Raw genomic sequence first — 21,159 nt, 5'->3', positions numbered from 1 at the left:
TATATATTTGATTCTGTTGTTCTGGAAATTTCAAACTGGGGAGAAGATAAATGTTTAATAAATAATCATGCTATTGAATGATGAATTACAAAATAAGAGATATGCTTAAAAGGGGAAAACTTTGACAACAAAATACCATGGCCCTATGAGAGTGCAAAACAAAGAAAAACAGACCCTGGACTTGGGGTTAAGGCAAGGCTTCCTTGAGGAAGTGACTCTTGAGCTCAGTCTGCAAGATGAGCAGATGTACATTTATTCATCAGACATTTATTATGCTGACCATGTGTTAGCATTGCCCTAACCCTGAGGATGTCCTGGTGAACAAGACAGGCAGGACCCTTTCTCTGTTGGAGCTTATGTTCACCTGCAGAAAACCTGACAATAAACAATGAACATATAAATAAGAACACCTCCGGTAGTTAAATGCTATCTGAAAAACAAGAAGGAAAAAAACAGCCAGAGGTCATATGGTGCCCAGAGGTTGGAGAGGAAGGTTGGCTTCTCAGAAGACATAAAAAACTAAATCTAAATGAGAAGTCACCCAAGAGATTGTGCATTGACTTTGCTTTCTAAGATGATTAATTCCTTGAATGGGACTGTTTATTACTGGCGAATCCCAGCATTTGCATGAAGACCGTGAGTAGTGCTGATAAACACAAGGCAACAGCTAGGGCTGCTTCTGATCTCTGGTTCTTTTTTTTATGCCATAGGCCCAGAAGCCCCAACAGATGAATGCAAGCCTGTGAAGTGGTGTGCGCTGAGCCACCACGAGAGGCTCAAGTGTGATGAGTGGAGCGTTAACAGTGAAGGGAGAATAGAGTGTGAATCAGCAGAGACCACCGAAGACTGCATCGCCAAGATCATGGTATGTCACTCCAGCCTTCCTAGGGCAATGTCCCTGTCACTGCTGCCTGCTGACCCCCAAGACTGAGCTAGTGAGTGTTCCTGGGAATGATGCAAAAACCTGGCTCCCAGGAACCTTGCCCTGACTGTGTGAGCACAGTCCCACTTGAGGTTCAGAATCTTTGAGTTTGTGGATCTGAAGGATGCCCACAGGGCTCAGTTTCCTCCTTGTATGAGTGTATAGTGAAAGGGCAGGCTGAGCGGTGCCTGCTTAGGGAGGCTGGACCATGGTGTGGGTGTCCTGAGACCAGTGGTGTGCCATGGTCACTGTGGTAAGATCCTGAGTAACTGGTAGGATCCAAGCAGGTACAAATTTGCTTTGTTCATCAAAAGAGTATCCTAGCCAGGCATAGTGGCATGCATCTGTAGTCCCAGCTACTTGGGAGGCTGAGGCAGGAGGATTGCTTGAGCCCAGGAGTTCAAGGCTAGCAACTTAGCAGAACCTTGTCTCTAAAAACTTTTTTTTTTTTTTTGGTTTTGTTGTTGTTGTTGTTGTTGTTGTTGTTGTTGTTTTTAAGAAAGTGTATTCCATATTGGTTTACAGATAATTTTTAAAATCCTAAATGATATTAAGAAGAAATGAAAAGTACTTATAATCATGTAATTCAGAGAAAATTCTCTTATTGGGATCATTTCTTATAGGTTGCTTGCTATCTTTTACCCACCTCACAGTCTCTAGTAAGCTTTTCCCATGTCATAAATCATTCTTGTAAAACCTAATCTGGAGCTTCTGTGTTAGTGCATACATCCAGATGGGGGAGAGTGGTTTGCCCAGAGAGAACATGAAGTGCCAAGCTCCACTCCCCCTCCTCCCCACATTTCTTGCCCTCTGTGTCTCTTCCATTTGGCTATTCTTGAGTTGGATCCTTTATAATAAATCAGCAAATATATTGAAACAAAGATGCATATTATAAAGTCACTAGTACCTCTTGCCATTGTCAACTGATTTTTGCTGAAATATGTTAATTCTACTTTTTGAGCACTTACGAATAACCATGTATCTTCAGAACTATCTACCATGAAGCAAAAACAGACCATCAGTCCCATTCTTTTATATTTCATACAATTTATAAGTATCACTTTATACTATTTTAACATACATTCCATTTTAGTTTTTGTCTGAGTCAAGACAAGAAAAACCAAACTAAGTTAAAGCAAAGCCTACAAATTCAAAACCTGAGTCTATACAAATCTGTTAGCAGTTTGAGTGGTTGGGCTTCAATATTATACTCTGCATGTGAGACAATAGATAAAGTTTTTACGTCTGTAAAAAAGGGAACAACAAAAGACTCTTGGGAACATGTGAAATCTTAAATGAAGATGATGAAGTACAACCCAATGGAAACATATTTTAAAAGGTTCTTCTTGGACATCATAATTTGCTCTCCTATGAAGATATCGTTTGAGCCTTTAACATTGGAAATAGCTTACAGATGTTGGGGCAGAAACCAAAGACCAACATTGCCATGTTCTGTGAGACCACGTCCAAGTGGATGATTGCTGGACAGGTATGTTTCATGCATAACATTTAGTTCATAAAATTATATGCTACTTTAGGAGGTCCAGGGTCTGTGGATTAATGAAACAGAAGTAACCAATATCATTGCTAGTAAAGAATTATTGGAAACAAAGTTGAAAGACATAGTTTATTTGGTCCCACACCTGTGACACATCATCACTGTCAACGGGAAGCCACTGACCTGTCCCAATTTCCCAAGGTTGTTATCGTGACACCATGGCTGCAGTAGAAAGCGAAGGTGAATGTGGAAAACAGATCCCAGAGCGACCAGTGCCCTCAGTTACTGCAGTAATCATGTTCATGAGTAGACACACAGGACTTCCAAAGGGAGTCATGATCTGGCATAGAAACATCATTACTGGTATTACTGGGATGGCGGAAAGGATTCCCAGACTGGAAGAGGAAGATGACTACATTGGATATTTGCCTCTGGTTCATGTTCTAGAATTAAGTGTTGAGCTTCTTTGTTTTTCTCATGGATGCCTGCTTGGCTACTCTTCACCCCAGACTTTAGTGGATCAGTCTTTTAAAGTAAAAAATGGGCTGGACACTGTGGCATGCAGTTGTAGTACCAGCTACTCAGGGGGCTGAGGTAGGAGGATTGCTTGAGCCCAGGAGTTTGAGTCCAGCCTGGGAAACATAGTGAGACACCATCTCAAAAAAAAACAAGAAAACAAAAAACCGGAAGCAAAGGGTCTACTTCCTTCCAGGTTGAAACCAACACTGATGGCAGCTGTTCTGGAAATCATGGATCAGATCTACCAAAATGTCATGAATAAAGTGTATGAAATGAGTAGTCTTCAACACAATCTGTTTATTCTGGCCTATAATTATAAAATGGAACACATTTCAAAAGAGCATAGTACTGGATTGTGTGGCAGCTTTGTTTTCTGGAAATTGTGAAAATATTCAGCTTTGCTAGGCGGAAATATTCAGTTTTTATTGTACGAAAGTGCTCCACTTTCTGCAACACGCAGCAAGTTCATGAGTATGTTTTTGTTGTGGTCAGGGATACAGACTCACTGAACCTACAGGGGCTGGAACAATTACAGATGTGTGGATTACAATGCTGGCAGAAGTGGGAGTCCCATTAGTTTGCTGTGAAATTAAAGAACTGGGAGGAAGGTGGATACTTTAATATTGAAAAACCACATCCCAGAGGTGGAATTCTTATCGGTGGCTAAAATGTGACAATGGGATGCTACAGAAATGAAGCAGAAACAAAAGCTGATTTCTTTGAAGATGGAAATGGGCAGAAGTGGTTATGTCCTGGAGATACTGGAGAGTTTGATGGTTGTTTACAGATGATTGATCATAAAAACGACCTTGTAAAACTACAGGCAGGAGACTGGGTTTCCCTTGGGAAAGTACAGCCAACTCTGAAGAATCTCCCAGTAATAGATGACGTTTGTGCATTTGCAAACAGTTAATCCTTCTTATGTCATTGGATTTGTTATGCCAAATCAAAAGGAACAGAACTAATTTGAAAGAAAGGACTTCCAGGAACTTGGAAGGAGCTGTTTAACAGTTGTGAAACAGAAGATGAGGTGCAGTAGTCCCCCTTTATGTGAGGTTTTGCTTTCTTGGGTTATACCTACAGTCAACTGTGGTCCAAAAATGTTAAGATACTTTGAGAGAGAGAGCGAGCACATTAATATAACTTTTATTATAGTATGTAATAATTGTTCTGTTTTATTATTGTTGTTAATCTCTTACTGTGCCTAATTTATAAACTTTATCATAGGCTTGTATGTATAGGAAATAAACATTGTATAGGATTTCAGGTTCCAAGACTGAGGGTCTTGGAACATATCTCTTGAGGATAAGAGGGGACTACCATACTTAAAGTACTTTCTGAAGCTGCTATTTGAGCATGTCTGAAAAAGTTTGAAAATCCATTAAAAATTGGTTTGAGCCCTGACCTATGGATCCTGAAACTGGTCTGGCGACAGGTGCCTTCAAGCTAAAACACAAAGAGTTTAATACACATTACCAGGCAGACTCTGAGCGAATGTGTGGAAGAAATGATTTTTCTCTTTTGGCATCAGTTTGCTACAGTGAGCTCAAATCAAATAGGAAATTATTTGAAATGCATGTTTCAAACCGTGAGGCAAACTCCATTCCTCATATTCAACCTAGACTTTTACTTCTTAAGACATCACCATCTTCAATGGACAGGATTAGTAAAATAGTAGGAGAGCAAACTTGTGTCTGTCTCTTTTTTCCTTTTCCCTCCTACAACTACCTTTACCACCTGTGACTGTATTGTCAGTATAAAGAGTTTTCTGAATCATATTGAGGAAGCAGATTTCTAAAACCTCAAGTTTCTAAACATGACCTATATGTTCGATTTATGACTTTTTAAAGTTTGGATGTGTAGAGGGAGATATTGAAAGTATATAAAGTGGCCGTTGGGGGGTGCTTTTTAACTTACAGTATTAAAAAAATGCAAGGCTGTTGATGTGAAATTACATACATTTCAAATACTTATGAATCAAATCATTATTGAAGATAATATTTGCTGATGTGTAATAATTATCTTGCATAAATTGAGAGAAATAAATATAGCCAACTTATGTTTTAAAGGAAAAACAGATGATATTTTAATGTTGATATCTGTTCCATAGTATGGATATGCTTCCATTTATTTAGCTATTCTCTGTCATTGAGGATTTAGTTTAATTTTCTTTTTGCTATTATAAATCACACCTGTTATTTTTGCCCACTTACACATTTTGTCTAAATAGTTGCCCACCAGTCTGATTGTTCTTTTATGGTTTATTACTAGAAAGTATATTGCCAGGTCAAAGGGAAATCTTACAAACCTCATTGAATCTAAGCATTTCTGAAATTTAGGACTTATTAGAGCTGAGATTTAGATCATTTGAAAATATTTGACTCATTCATTAAACACGTTGTATGCACCAAACACGGAAATAGCACTCAGCCAAGGAGGCTTACATTAGAGGCTAGAGCCCCCTTCAGAAGGTGCTGTGTTCCACAGCCACAGCCACGAGTCCCTGACTCCACTCATCCATCTGCACATGAGAATTCTTGGTGTCAGAAATGTGTTGTAGGAGTGTCTCTGGGACAGTGTGTCCTATGAGAGGGCAAGAAGACTGAATGTGGGTCTTTGCTCTAGAACTAGGCACCTGGAGTTGATGATCAGTTCATGATGGTTGGGTGAAAAATGAGAGTACATTTGATTTTCTCTGCTGAGTGTGCCTGGTTGATCCTTTGGGGATTCAGTATCAGCACCTGCTGTCTCCCTGGCACTCATGTGCTGGTAAGGCTGCTTCAGGGAAACAGCTGGAAAGGTGGGTGGCACAGGAAACAGCCTCTTTTCATCTGCTGTGATTTACTGTGTTTTTGCAGAATGGAGAAGCCGATGCTATGAGCTTGGATGGAGGGTTTGTCTACGTAGCGGGCATGTGTGGTCTGGTGCCTGTCTTGGCAGAAAACTACAACAGTAAGTGTTGGGGAGCACCTCTCTGTGTTTTCTTCCCTCTGGGCCATGGAGAGAGGAGATGGAAAAATCACAGCCTGATTCATACCACAGCTGCCACAAAGCTTTCCCTCTCTGAGCACCTCCTACTTTGCAAGCTCTGGGCTCCATCATCTCAAATCCCCACATTTATCTTGAAGGTTGGGAGTTATAGTACATTCCAGAAATGGGAAATGAAAGTTCTGCACTGGAAAGTCCTCACTAAAGACGACCCCATTGCAAAGGACAGCTGGGATTCCTGGCAGTCTTCCAGGTTCCAAAACTCACACTTCTCTCAATGCCCTGTTGCTAGGATCTAAATATAGTTGGCCAGCACTCCTCTGTGGGCTCAATGCAGACAGGGCAGGAAACTTGACATTCACAGTTTGTGGATAAATTCCAGAGGCCAGGAGGTGAAATGGACTTGCATGAGCCAGAGAGTCTGGACTTGTTGGGAATTGGTAACATGCATAGTTTTCTCTGACTTTCTTTATTCTTAGCTGCAGTATAAAAAAAGGCATGGTTTCCCAATCTATACATAAGGGTTTAATGCCTTCTTCATTTTCTTTTCTCCAGCACCCGGCCCTAATTGTGAGAATACAGCAGAGGAAGGTGAGTTGGAATTGATAACCTCTGGAGGTAAAAGATAAATTCCCATTGTTTTGGGGAATTGGCTTGATTTAAAATTCAAGTATATAAGGCACTGTAAGAGACCAATTTTTACAATGTGAACAAATCATGGAAGGATAGTAATTGATCATGATGATTATCCCTTTACACTTGCCATGGCTTGCATATAGGATTTTTCGTTTAATGTTATAAGGTAGGTTTTGGCATCGTCTAAGGATACACAAGTGGACCCTAAGCTCAGGGAGTTTACAGACAGATCATCTAGGATTATATATCTAGGAAGGGAAATCCAGGTCTTTCCCACTGATCCTCAACTTACATGACATGAGGCCTGCACATTTTCAGATAAGAGTGAGCACCAACTAAGGAACTTTGCTTATTTGTTCCTTATAGGGCTCAGTAGAGAGCTTCACACAGGCAGATATCAAGGAACATAAAATTATCTGACCTTCCAGCCAGGGCTGGGTCCAGGAACCCAGGCACACCTGGCTGTCACCCAGGGCTCTGGCTAAGGGTACATACGAAGAAACAGAGCAGGAGCAAGTCAGGAAGTCGTACACCAAGGCGGGCACTGCCCCCCTCTGCTCAGGCCCCTACAGGTCACATTCCAGGCAGCCATTACTGTACAAGTCTGTCCTTGCCACTTCCACTCATTACAACCTCGCAGCCTCTCCCCATCACTTGGGGAGCTAAGCCCTTCGGCAGATATAGAAAAAGCCATTCTTATTCTATGGAAAATAAAGATTCTGTTTTGTAATCTGAATTAATTAAACTGGCAAACCGAAATCGTAGGTTAATGTTCTATTTCCCATTTTAAGGACCAGTATATATTTGCTGCTGAAAATGGCAGCTGACTTGATACTGACATTTTCTATTTTGCATATTTATTTTGGTATAAAACTATGTTCTCCTTATCAGAAAATGTTTGGCCCAATTTTTCTGATTTGCTTATTGATCTTTTACTGCTATATCTCAACACACGTTAATTTATGAAAGTTTGTGGTTACATTAGCTGTTTCAGTATCCATTCCTCTGATAGGACACATTGGAGAGTGAATGGCTGGTTTATAACTTCAGTGACTTTATGCATTTAGGGAAGGGTTAAACACCCAGCCATTGCTCTGATGATGATGTTTTCACAATATTTTGTTTTTAAAGTTCAAATTGATCTCCTCCTGACAAAGTTCCTTGTACTTCCCCTCAGTCAGTTACCAGGAAGATCCTCTCAAGACACAATGACTGATTGAGGATATCTTTGCTTCCCTAGGGAAACTGATTGGAAGCAGACGCTCTGGAAGCCCCAGAGGTGTTAATACATCCTTTTCTGGTGTCTTTCTTGCAGGATATTTTGCTGTAGCAGTGGTGAAATCATCTTCTGACCTCACCTGGGACAATCTGAAAGGCAAGAAGTCCTGCCATACGGCAGTTGGCAGAACTGCTGGCTGGAACATCCCCATGGGCCTGCTCTACAGTAAGATCAACCATTGCAGATTTGGTGAGTGAATATTGGGAAGGAGGGCTGGTGAGGGCTGTGCCAGAAAGCAGGGTCCTGCCTTAGGGAAGAGGAGTGTGGCATAAGATGCCGTGGGCTCTGGTTCTAGAGAAGTAGAATTTGGTCAAAGAACAGTAGAATTTGCTGTCCTCAAGGACATTGCAACCAGGGCTGGGAGGGCTGGAACTGGGTTGCTGAGTTGGGACGGTTCATTTCAGTTGCACATAATGGCATGAATGAATATACATTTATCTCCCATGGGAAAGACCAGAGGTGAGCAGTGCATGGCTGGTATGGTCATGAGAAACCCAGGCTCCTTCACACTTTCTGCTCCTCCATTCTGAGCATGAGACTTCCATCTTCAAGGTCACCCCATGGTTGCCATCGCATCCATGATCCAGGCAGCCCCAATCACCAAGGGGTTACAGCAAATGGAAGTTTATGCCACCTTTTTAAAGGCGCTCTCTAGGAAGTCTAACCAGTTATTTCAGCAAACTTCTCATTGCCCAGAACTTAGGTACATAACCATACCTCGCTGTAAAAAAGAAATGTAATATTTCATTTGGGAATGTCCCTACCCCAGATAAAACCAGATTTTTGTTACAAAGTACAAGGAGAAACAGATATTGGGTAGACAGGTAGCAATCCCTGCCACAAGGTTTTGTAGGGTGTGTGAGTGTGGGTGATCCTGGGTCTCTTTATGGTGTTGGCAATCTCACCAAGTCCCTGCTCAGCTCCTAGGACCCTTCTAAGCAGTAGAAATCACCTTATTTTCTATGTCCTCTGAATATCACCAAGTATGAGCTCATTTCTATGCCGCTTAAACTTTTTTTTTTTTTTTTTTTTTTTGAGACGGAGTCTCGCTCTGTCACCCAGGCTGGAATGCAGTGGCCGGATCTGAGCTCACTGCAAGCTCCGCTTCCCGGGTTTACGCCATTCTCCTGCCTCAGCCTCCCGAGTAGCTGGGACTACAGGCGCCCGCCACCTCGCCCGGCTAGTTTTTTGTATTTTTAGTAGAGACGGGGTTTCACCGTATTAGCCAGGATGGTCTCGATCTCCTGACCTCGTGATCCGCCCGTCTCGGCCTCCCAAAGTGCTGGGATTACAGGCTTGAGCCACCGCGCCCGGCCCGCTTAAACTTTTAAGTGTAAGTTCTCCCTCAGACAGATGTTTTCCAGTGGTTCTGATTTACATTAGCTTCCTAAGTACTTTGTCCCTGCCACCTCCAAATTTGGGCAACTCTTTAAAAACACAAAGGCCTCTAAATCGGTTATTAACCCAGAAAACCCTGTGGGGTCGGGGAAGTGGTGATGAGAGTATGTCTCTGTACCAGGGTGCTTTGTGACGCCACTTAGACATGAAGCAAAGCGCAGCCGGGGTGACATTCAGAAAACTCAGGATCCCCACTGACAAAGGCACTACCTCTGCTCTCCTGAACCTCCTAGCACTTTTATGGCCACAGGGGAGCAGCTGAGCTGCAAAGAAAGTTCTCCATCCCTTTCCTGAGGTTGGAGATGTAGCAAACACTCTTCTAATGAATGGCAGGGAATGGGAACATCTGAAAACAGGTGGCACATGTTCAGGAAGCAAGACCTTCCGTCTTCATCCTTTTTCTGTTCCCTTTCATGACATTTTTCATTTCTTCTTTCTTTAGCGTAGTGATGACATCATTATTGTGCTCGAATAAATCCCCTCTGCCCTAAATTGTAATGGTCATTAACTCCTTTTCCCAATCTCAATAGGTTCCCCTTTAAAGCATATAGCCTGGCAAGTCCTGGGTTGCTGGTGGCTGGTCACAGAATTAATGAATATGTTCTACTTATTCTGGGCTATGCAGCCCTGTTATGTCTTAGATAAAAGCTGCTTGCATTGACTCAGGCTGACTTTCTCTTGTCCTTCTGCGCAGATGAATTTTTCAGTGAAGGTTGTGCCCCTGGGTCTGAGAAGAACTCCAGTCTCTGTAAGCTGTGTATGGGCCCAAGCCCAAACCTGTGTGAACCCAACAACAAAGAGGGATACTACGGCTACACAGGGACTTTCAGGTGAGTCTTTTAACCCTGACACAAACAGAATAATATACAAGCCTTGGCCAGATTTCTTTTAGGAACGAAGGTAAGATTCTTAGGTTCCTATTCCGTTAGTGCTGTATGTATTAAGAGAGTAGATTTCACAATCAGGTATAGAGCCACATGGGGCAGGGCAGCCAGATTCCCCCAGGATGCTGACATGGCTGTCAAAGACAGCAGAGACTTGTGTTTGGTACAGTTTAGCGGCTTTCAACTGGTAATGATTTGACCCCCAAGGGACATTTGGCAATGTTTGCAGATTTTTTTTTATTGTGACAATGTTGGGGTGGGGGAGGAAGTGCTACTAGCATCTAACACATAGAAGCTGCTAAACATCCAACAATGCACAGGATAGCACGGTACAACAAAGAATTATCCAGCCCCAAGTGTCACTAGTGCCTTGGCAATGATACCCTACTGTAGTTGAATAAACACTGAGGAGAGTTTTTCCATGCTCCTCTGGATAATCTAGAACAATACTCATCTGGAAATACAGAATAGTACATGATTCCTAAATTTCTAACTACAGTTGTACTTTATGGAGTGCCTATCATTCATTTTCATAGAGACACCTGTGTACCTTGCTATTTTTTTTTTCTTTTTTTTTTTTTGGAGACAGGTTCTCTCTCTGTTGCCCAGGCTGGAGTGTAGTAGTGGCACACTCATGGGTCACTGCAGCCTCAACCTGCTGAGCTCAAGCGATCCTCCCACCTCAGTCTCCCTAGTAGCTGGGATTATAGGCATGCACCACCACACCCAGCTAATCTTTTTTTTTTTGTAGAGACAGGGTTTTGCCATGTTGCCTAGGCTGGTCTTAAACTCATGAGCTCAAGCAATCCTCCCGTCTTGGCCTCCCAAAGTGCTGGCACTCACAGGCGTGGGCCACGTCTGGCCCTACCTTATTACTTTCTAACTACCCATTCTGCTTTAGGCCTTCTGTTATCTGGCGGTTCATGAATCCATAAACTGCACAATGATGATGGTATTATAACCGAGCTTCCCAGTAGTGATGTAAAAAACAAAGGTCATTCCTATTTTCCAGTTAGAGCCACTTTGTAAGTTACATTAAGTACAATTCACATTCCCCAAGTTTCTAATTTCACAAAGTAGAGCGTGTTGTTTTCACAAAGATTGAAGAGTTTGGGAGACTTAAAATAGAGTTCCCCTTTGCATTTTTATACCTTGTCTTTTTCTGGTGGTAACATATGTTTGAGAATTATAGGTCATGAGAAAGGCTCAAATAACATGTATGTATAAACATGCTTAAAATAAACGCGTATAAAAGCTTCTTTTTCAAACATGTTTTATAAAACTTAGCTATGAAGTAAAACATACCAGACTGATAAAAAGACTCCAAACTCCATAGAAAATAAAATTAAATCGATATGTGGCACAATAGGTACCCTGTCTTCTCAGCTAGCTACCCCCAAAACTCTTGAACCGATGCAGGAAGAGGCAGGTTCTTTTCCTCAAAGCAAGGGGATTAAAGTACATGGAGAGCAGGGTTGGGTCCATTGTCCAAAGGTCCAACCCACCTGGCTCATCGAGGAGGGCCTTGTGTAGACTTTGAAGTACACACTAGTTGATCATCTGTGTGGTATGCCTTTTCAAAGGACTGGAAGACAGTCAAAATTAAAATTAGAACCCTACTAACCAGAGTTTATTTTGTTATTCTTTCTTTTCGGAAACTTCTTGGGGATTTGTAGCTCAGAGCTGTGTTACAGCCCCCAATACCACACCCAGAGATATGTGATCTGGGAGTTAGTAGAGTCGGGTGCCTTTATGCCAGGTTTTGCCATATTCTCTGCATCTTTCAAAAACAAAAACAAAAAACCCCACAACATAGCAAATGCTCCATAAATGTTAAAATTCTTTTTCAAAGGAATGAAGGACAGCACAAATTGCAATTTGTGATGGAGTTTCAGTCTCTCACAAATGTTGCCTAGACATTTGCCTTGTACAAGAACCTGAAGGAACTGAGTTTTTCATTCATATGCTGGGGGAGGCATCACCCCACTGAAAATCAGTTCCCTACTATCCTTGTTGATGTCAGGGAAATGATGTCATCTCTCAGAGAAACTGTACAAAAAAATTAAGATTTAGTATGTGGAACTGAGATTGTATAAGTATAATCAATTCAAAGTGTTTTGTTTTTGTTCTCTTTATTCCTTACATTGCTTACTGTTAGAATGGAAGTTATGATTGCTGTTTTCAGATGCTGTCCTGAATCTATAAGGTAGCCCCTTGAATGACAGATAAGTCACTCTGACTGCCTCCTTTTTCTCTCCCACTCTCTGGACCTCTGCAGGTGTCTGGTTGAGAAGGGAGATGTGGCCTTTGTGAAACACCAGACTGTCCTACAGAACACTGGGGGTACGTGCACCTGCTCCTCTGTCTCCCTGGATCACTAGATCCTAGTCACTGGTATTCACTTGTATTCAGGGATGCCTCTGTGGAAGTATTATGTACACTGCCAGACTTCAAAGCTCTGATTCTCAATCTGTCTGCTTGGTGAAGAGAGACATGTTCACCTGGGTGCACAGAATGATCAGGATCATGGGGCCCCCAATGGCCCTAAATCCTCCCCAACACTCACTCCCACAGCTGCAAGCCTTGTGCTCCTTTCCCCTAAATACTTCAGTGCCCATTTCCTAAGAATAAGACAATCTCTTGCATACCCACAGTACGATTACCAAGATCAGGATATTTTACTTTATGTGGATATAATACTCGTCACATCTACAGTCCCCATTTAAATGTTGTCAGTTATCCCAGTAATGCCTTTTATAGCTATTTTCTGTATTTCCGGGTTGTGTCCATTGAGAAGGCCTAGAGGCAATGGCACACCAGCAAGAGTAAGTACCAAGATACTGGCTTGTAAGTACGCTTCTTTGCTAAGAGGAACCAGAACTCCTTGGAAAAATAGCTGACTTCAGGGCTGGGGCAGGAAAAATACATGCTGAGCCTAGAACAACACAATGAAGTGCTCAAACAGTGATGGGACACTCAAAGCATACAAGAGCCAATTGGCAGGATCTCCTGTTGCTAAGTCCGAGAATTTTGAGCATTAAAATAAATAATGATAGCAGTAAGGGATAATAGTTCATTGAAAGAAATAAGAATGCATGAGGCAATACTGATTAAACAAATGAAGAAGGGAAAACTAATGAATGTGGAAGGAATGACAGAGTTAGAAAACTATCACTTGGCAATCAATATATTGATAACTGATTCAAGCAAGAATCATCAATGCGTGTCAACTTGTGGGTGAAAGTTGGACAGCCATGACATTAAAAACAAACAAAACAAAGCAAAACAAACATTGACCAGAATAAGCGCTCCACACCTGACCCCTCAGTATCACTAAGTGCTAGCAGAGCCCACTGGAATTCAGGTTGTGAATACTTCCCTGCTTTCTTTCATGTTCATTCCCCCAACTCCTCACCTTTCCTGGGCAACTCATTCAGAATGAACCAGCTTGGCACCAGTCCCTCCAGGAAGCCTTCCCAGGTAGCATACCCCATCCTCCAAGAAGACACCTCTGTTCATGTTGCCATTATTATTGAATTCACCACACTCTGCAATACACTTTGGCTACAGAAACTCTTCGAGCTCTTTTTCTTCCTCTTATATTCCCAGCACCTAGTGTAGCACATAGTACCCAGTAGTTGCTAAGAATTTGTTTGAAGAAATATTGGGTTGACTATTTCCTTTCTTCCCTCATATTGTTGCTTTTTCCTTTAAGGGACTGTTACCCTAAGCTTGGCTCTTTGCCACCCTTGATTTCTTTTGGTACACTTCTGAGTAGAGCTCCCTTCTCTAAGCTTTGACTCTCTACTCTTTGCAATGACTCAAACATTCTTATCTCCTGAATAGAATTAAGATAGGAGGCCTGACCTCCCATCTCAATTCCATTCCAGTCTATTTCCTAAGGTGTCACTTTTATGTAGAGAGTACATTGGCATTGCAATTGTACTTTTTTACGCATGTATATGGATGTCCTCATATATTGTAGTTGTATATATACAGTTCATATACAACTCAACTGTCCTCATCTTTCTGTCAACGTTCCCTCTTCTTCTCCCAGCCTCTATCCCTGTAGAGAATCCTGCTATACTCCCTGCCCATCAGGCCTAGATTAAGTCTGTCAGTCAATATCTTATTTCTTCAGTGTGTCTTTTTTTAAACTAAATTTTATTGTGTGCATTTAAGGTAGACAACATGATTTTTAAGAGTCAAAGTAATTTTGATGTATTGTAAATTTGGGAACTACTGGTCTAATACCCCTGATTTAATATCACATTCCTGATAAATATTAGTAAACATAGGTCACATCATGTCTGATTCATCATACTTATATTTTGCACCTTCTTACCTTCTTCTGTTATTAATTTATTGCTTTTACAACTTATCTTTTAGATTGAGGGTACATATGCAGGTTTGTTACATGGTGTACTGCATGATGCTGAGGTTTGCAGTATGACTGAACCTGTCACCCAGGTAGTGAGCATAGCACCCAATAGGTAGTTTTTCAACTCTTGCCCCCTCTCTCCCTCCTCCAAAGTCTGTCTTAAGTGCTATGGTATATACAAGAAGGAAGACACAAAAACACATGGGCTTTTTTTTTTTTTTTTTTTTGATGGAGTCTCACTTTGTCACCAGGCTGGAGTACAGTGGTGCGATCTCAGCTCACTGCAACCTCTGCCTCCCAGATTCATGTGACTCTCCTGCCTCAACCTCCCAAGTAGCTGGGACTACAGGCGTGCACCACCACGACCAGCTAATTTTTGTACTTTAGTAGAGATGGGGTTTCACCTTGTTGGCCAGGATGGTCTCAATCTCTTGACCTCATGATCTGCCCGCATCGGCCTCTCAAAGTGGTGGGATTACAGGCGTGAGCCACTGCGCCCAGCCCACATGGGCTCTTTTATCTCAATTTGTGTGTGCGTGTGTGTGTGTGCGCGCATATTATAGGTGCGTGTAGGAAAAAGAATGTTAGAAATGTACCAATTTTGAAGGCGTAGACTATGAAATTACAAATGCTTCAAAATTTCTTCCCAATACTTACATGGCATTTTACAAATTTCCATCAATAAACGTGTATTATTTTTATGGAAAAAGCACATGTTTAACATGCCCTTCTAGATGCCCTCCTAGCCAGATTGAATCACCTCCCATCTGATTTTTCTTAATTTTCTACCTTCAGGTTCTGGCTCATTCATTAACATCAATTTCCATTCATAAGTCTTCACAAACCCACTTTTCTCTTGCCTGAGTGCCTCACAGACCCTACTGTCTGAGATGGTTCCAGAGGCAGATCTCCTCTCTCCATTAGAAACACCAGGTACACACCTGCCCCCCGTCTAGCCTGCACTCTCCTTTCCTCCCACAGAGAGGCATTCCTTTCTCCTCCTCTCATCCACACACGCTATAAGAGACAACTGAAATCTTGCCTCCTCCAGCCAGCTTCTTAATTCATTTGTTCTCAAAGCCCTGGTTTGAGCTCACACAGCATCTAGAGTGTTTCACAACATATAAAATATTATTATCCCTGCCCTGAATTTTTGGTTTTGGTATGTGTGTTATTTTTCCCTCCAAAAAGATTGTGCCTTGGAGAGGGCTGAGAACATACTATCATAGATAAATAAAATAACATAAAATAAAATAAAAATGCATATACCCTTTGAACTAACTATTCCACTTCTACGTAAGCACAATTATATGCCAGTAACACTCATTTTAACACTACTGTAGTGGCAAAAATTTGTAAACACCTCAAATGCCTATTAAAAGAGGAATGGTTTAAAGATACTATTATAGCCACACTATGAAATATAATACAGTAGTTAAGAAGAATGAGCTTGATTTATATGTACTGACAGGAAGAATCGATAAGGTATGTAAACAGTTGGAAAAAAGCTACAGAGTTTTACATTTGTCAAGATCTAACACTAAACAAAATTAGAAATATGTGACATCCATATACACATGTAAAACAACACATATAATGAGTTGTGGATGGAAACTCACAAATGTGATATTAAGGACTAGCACTATAAAACTGAGTGAGACTTGGAGAGTATAGGAAAGGAGACTTTTAGTTAATATAGAGTGATATTCAAAAATTTATGAGTGTGATCTCATGTATTAGTTATTCGGTTAAAGAAAGAAAATTAAATGAAAAATTGACTTTTAAAAAGGTTGCAATCCTGAATTATGGGAGAGAAATAAAAATTAGCAAAACATATTTGCGAAGTGCCTCAGGAGGAAGGAGCTGAAACCCTAAGAATGGGTGAGATTTTTTTTTCAGAGACAACACAGTAAAGAAGAGGCAAAGGGGCCGAGATGGGATACAGACCTGTATCACACAGGCGTGTGCACATTCTCATTTAGAACTAGAACAAGGGAGTCAGATTTTAAATTCTGGTGCAGATTCCAAAGGTGTCCTCTGCGGAAAAGTTCTTTTGTTTGGAGATGCCATGTGTTACAGCACATAAATTGATCAACCTGGCTTAGGGCGTCACATGCTTCCTCTGCTGGAGCAAGAGGTACAGATGGAATTGGAATTTAGTGGAACTGAAGATCTTTTTGAACAGCATCTGCAGAATGTAGTTCATTCTCACCTGGCTGGGTAGGGAAGGTTGGAAGGGGATGGTCAATAATCATTCCTGGTCACTGTGAGTCTGGTATCCCCTTGTAGACCACATGGGTGTCTCTTCCTGTCCACATAACTGTAACCCCAGTGTGGGCACTTCTGGCCAGAAGGCCCAGGTTCTGTACACACCACTGAGTCAGTCCCATCTCCCCAGTGGGGCACCTTGACCAAAATCGTCAGCTGAACCATCTTCTTTCTCTCCCTAGGAAAAAACCCTGATGCATGGGCTAAGAATCTGAAGGAAAAAGACTATGAGTTGCTGTGCCTTGATGGTTCCAGGAAATCTGTGCAGGAGTTTGCCAACTGCCACCTGGCCAGAGCCCCGAATCATGCTGTGGTTGCACGGAAAGATAAGGCAGATTGTGTCCAAACGCTGTTACTTAACCAGCAGGTATGGACCAGCCAGGGCCTCCCACCTTTTCTTCCTAGATGGCTATAGGCTATTTGGGGGGAGTTTACAACAAAGTGCAGCCATGACTCCAGCACTTTCTTTTTGAAAACTAGAATTTCATGCATTGTGCATTTCATGCCATGCATTGTGGACAAGAGTATCAGGGTTCAAATCTCAGCTCCACAGCTTCCTAGCTGTGCCATCTTGGGTATATTACATAACCTCTCTATGGCTCGGCTTCCTCATATATAAAATTGTAATAATAATACTTTTACCTACTTCTTAGTTAACATGAGTATTAAGTGAAGACATGCACCCAAACGGCATAGGAAAATGCCATTTCCTATAGGACATGCTCAAAACATGTTACTGTGTGATTATGGAACGAGACCTCTCAGGCCCAGCTCTGCTTCTAGCTCCTGGTCACTGGTGATTAGTCCCTATCTGATCCATGTGCCTTTGGGACCAGGAATCTGCCTTTCTGCTCCCCCAACCTTGTTCAGTGGTACTCTCATTTCCCTACTCCCATCCTTCCCGAAAACGAAGAAGACAGCTCCTATTTCCCAGCGTTTGTTGATACGAGTCACGAAGAGTAGATTTCTGTTCCTTTTGCCTAGGCAGACTCAGCACTGTTCTCAATAGTCTGAAAAAAAACACAGGACCCCTGTCCTCAGAGAGCTTGTCCTCTGGGGGAACAACCACTCAGGGCCAGCCTTGTTGAAGAGAGGGGCTGCCTGAGTATTCTAATCCTAAAGGCCCCTCCACACACACACATCACCTTCCTTTTGGGCATAGCTGCCTGCTGTTGATTCACCTTTACGTTTTTTGTTTTGTTTTGTTTTGTTTTTTAAATAAGATAGTGTATATTTAGAAGTCCTTTTAAGGTACATGACAATAATGAGCATTTAACATACATTTCCTAGATGCTATATGGAAGGTTAAACATTTTGCAGTCATCATTTCACTTACAACCTTTGGAGATCTGGAGAAGTGCTTGCCCAAGAAAGGATTCAAAATGCAGTCAAACGTGAACTTTTAACAACTACCTCTGCCAGTCCTCTGGGAGGGTTCACATTTAACATCTTCTTTGACAATAACGTCTGAAGGGACATGTTATTGTCCTCTCATTTTCTACAAGCAGCCCCCAATGCAGGGCAATGAAGTGGGGAAGAGAGGTCAGATTAGGCAAGCATGGGTGGTGGGTGGGAGGGACTTCTCAGAGGAAGGTGGGACCAGGGACCCTATAGATGATTTTGGGGGCATCATGAAAGCATGGAGCAGGGGTCCCTAAGTGGGTAAATGGCAGATAAGGGAGGTGGAAAATTCCCAAGGCGTACCCTGTAGCTTCCATTTTTCCCCAGGGCTGGTTCAGAGCTTTCAGAATCTTCTCATCCATGTGTTCCCAGCTGCTAAAGACCACAGGTCCTCACGGACTTTCTGTTCACTTGACAGCGCATGTTTGGAAGTAGTGTAACTACTCCAAACAACTGCTCGAGCAACTTTTGTTTGTTCGAGTCCAAAACCAAGGACCTTCTGTTCAGAGATGACACAGTATGTTTGGCCAAACTTCATGACAGAAACACATATGAAAAATACTTAGGAGAAGAATATGTCAAGGCTGTCACTAACCTGAGAAAATGCTCCACCTCACGTAAGTAAGAGGAACAGCATGGGGAAGTGGCAACCAAACACGGTGGTGAGTGCCGGGGTGGTGGGTACAGGAGGGGCAGACTGTGGCCCTCGGGACAGGACAACATGGACAAAATGAAATGGTGAGTGAGCAATCTAAGCCTAACATGTATGACAGGCTAGGCTGTATGGGCAGATAGTAAGGGGACACAGGCTCAGAGCTCTAAGGTAGCGAACTTACTGGGCATAGAGAATTCCATCTTATTTCTATGAAAAGGACCAGGTTTATGTGTACATGTCATTGCTCTGCAGTAAACTTTTGATTAGAGTTGCCTTGTCCAGTATGGTAGCCGCCAGCAAGATGTGACTATTTAAATTTAAGTTAATTAAAATTAAACTAAATAAAAGATGTATTTCTTCAATCCCACCCAGCCACATTGCAAGTGCTCAACAGCCACATGTGGCTCCATCCTGGTCAGCAAAGAGAATGTTTGCATCATCACAGAAAGCTCTTTCAGACAGTGCTGCTCTAGAGAGCCTCAACGATGATAGGTTCTGGTAACCATAAAGTTGCCATGCGTACTACTCACTTGCAACACCAGTTTCTGAGAACTGAAATAGAATAAAACACACCTTTGCCGTATAACTATGTTGGGTGTAACTGAGTCACCTGAAAGAGTTTGGAAGTTGGGAAATAACACATGGTGGTATAGCGCAGTTAGTCTTTCCACAGGAGTATGCAGATAAGGGAGTCTTGATCCTTATTAAAATGCTGATTCTCAGAGCCTTGAGATACTGATTTAGAAAGTCTGTGCTAGGTCAGGCATCCACATTTTAAAAGCTGCCCCCATGTAATTTTGATGGAAGCAGCAATGTGCTTGTCTACGTTTGCTATTGTGAGAATCAAGTTGATATTTACCTAACCTATATCCTCCACAAAAGGAGACAGTCTGACTCTGCTGTTGTTTCCTCCATCCTTAGCCCACAGCACAGAAACTGGCACATTGCAGGTGCTTTTTGCTATGTCAGTTCCTCACCTGCTTAAAGAGGTCAGGGGGGACAGTCTTCCTGGGCGACTCCCGGCCTCACAAACTCAGATGTGTGAGCCTCACCCATAGGAAACAAGGTGGGGAACCCTGTAGGGCAGGAAAATCATGTTACAGCTTTGGCGTGGGGCACTCCTCAGGATAGGCACAGGAGCTGTGCAGGCAAGTAGAAAAGAGCACTGGGAGAACGGCCCAATTCACAGAAGAGGAGGCAGCAAGTCTGTGCCCTTTGTACTATGCTGAAATTGTTCCTTCACTTGACAGTTCAGAAATAAATATAGGAAGATTTTGAAAATCCTACCTCTCTGCTCTGCTCCACAGCACTCCTGGAAGCCTGCACTTTCCATAGAGCTTAAAATCTGAGAGGTGGGGCTGCCACCAAGGTGAAGATGGGAGCGCAGATGATCCATGAGTTTGCCCTGGTTTCAGTGGCCCGAGTGGTTTGTGCTAACCACGTCTGTCTTCACAGCTCTGTGTTGCCATGTGTGCTGAACAAAAAATAAAAATTATTATTGATTTTATGTTTCAAAAACTCCATTCTTTCCTGAATATTTTCAACAGAAGGATTTCTTTATGCGTTCTGCCTATATATCTATGCAACTGAGCCCTTCCTTCTCAGCTCAAGATTTGTCTGGTCTTTCCCTATGGCTTTGTGTGTGCCATGGCCACACCTCCTGGGTACAGTTCAAGGGGAAATCTTTTCTAATAGGGTCTGCATGATCATTAAAATATAATCAAATGTATATTGGTGTATGTGTGCACGCGGCGTGCATATGCATGTGTGTCTTGCCAGGGAAGGGGCAGGAAGGAGGATGCAGAGTAAGTTACAGAGATCAAGTGCTCGAGTGAGTACAGAAAGACTACAGAAGACTTACCTTTATTTTGGTATTTTAAATGAATTCCATCAGGCAGAGCTGAGGTCCTGATTCTAAGTAGTTGAAAAAAGTGAAACACTGACACCTTTTTTGCTGAAAAGCATTCCCTGAGCCTGATGCCACAGCAATTACTGCCCTGTCTCCTGCCCTTCTTAGCCCAGCTTCCTGTAAGGTGGAGGCTCACTCTTCTGTCTCACTTCTTATTATTGGCTGAACACATAGAATTTTGTCTTCTGCTTCACCAACTTACCTGAATGTACCCTGGCAAAAGTCACCATCTACCTGGCAACTGTTAAACCAATTCAGGTCTTCCATTCCTGAGCCCGTTTCCTGCAGTTGATAGAGTTGACCACTCCCTCTTCCTTGGAACTCTTTTCCTCAGTTTCTTTGACATGGCGGGTCTCCACTTTGATTCCCACCTCTCTCTGTTCATTTGTAGTCTTCACTGTGGGCTCATCCTACTAGCCTG

At 42.3% G+C, this 21,159-nt stretch overlaps 1 protein-coding gene and 1 pseudogene across 2 annotated transcripts in view; both read left to right on the top strand.

Moving 5' to 3' along the window:
• The window catches only part of LOC112618253 (serotransferrin-like), a 32,506-nt gene extending 12,159 nt beyond the window's left edge, over positions 1-20,347 (top strand). The window contains exons 9-17 of one of the 2 annotated variants that reach the window (XM_025375075.1): positions 711-865; positions 5,798-5,891; positions 6,483-6,518; positions 7,879-8,031; positions 9,935-10,070; positions 12,403-12,467; positions 16,956-17,140; positions 18,593-18,791; positions 20,137-20,347. In XM_025375075.1, the coding sequence (XP_025230860.1) occupies positions 711-865; positions 5,798-5,891; positions 6,483-6,518; positions 7,879-8,031; positions 9,935-10,070; positions 12,403-12,467; positions 16,956-17,140; positions 18,593-18,791; positions 20,137-20,171 (1,058 nt within the window). In that variant the 3' untranslated portion in view covers positions 20,172-20,347. Of the gene's footprint in view, positions 1-710; positions 866-5,797; positions 5,898-6,482; positions 6,519-7,878; positions 8,032-9,934; positions 10,071-12,402; positions 12,468-16,955; positions 17,141-18,592; positions 18,792-20,136 lie in introns of both variants that reach the window. The other variant, XM_025375074.1, reaches the window with a different exon arrangement.
• LOC112618254 lies at positions 1,898-5,002 on the top strand (annotated as a pseudogene).
• Positions 20,348-21,159: the final 812 nt, after the last annotated feature.

This window comes from Theropithecus gelada, chromosome 2 (genome assembly GCF_003255815.1).
Source record: "Theropithecus gelada isolate Dixy chromosome 2, Tgel_1.0, whole genome shotgun sequence".
Lineage (NCBI taxonomy): Eukaryota > Metazoa > Chordata > Mammalia > Primates > Cercopithecidae > Theropithecus > Theropithecus gelada.
Note: the sequence above shows the minus strand (reverse complement) of the source record. Positions and strands in the feature narration are given on the sequence as shown.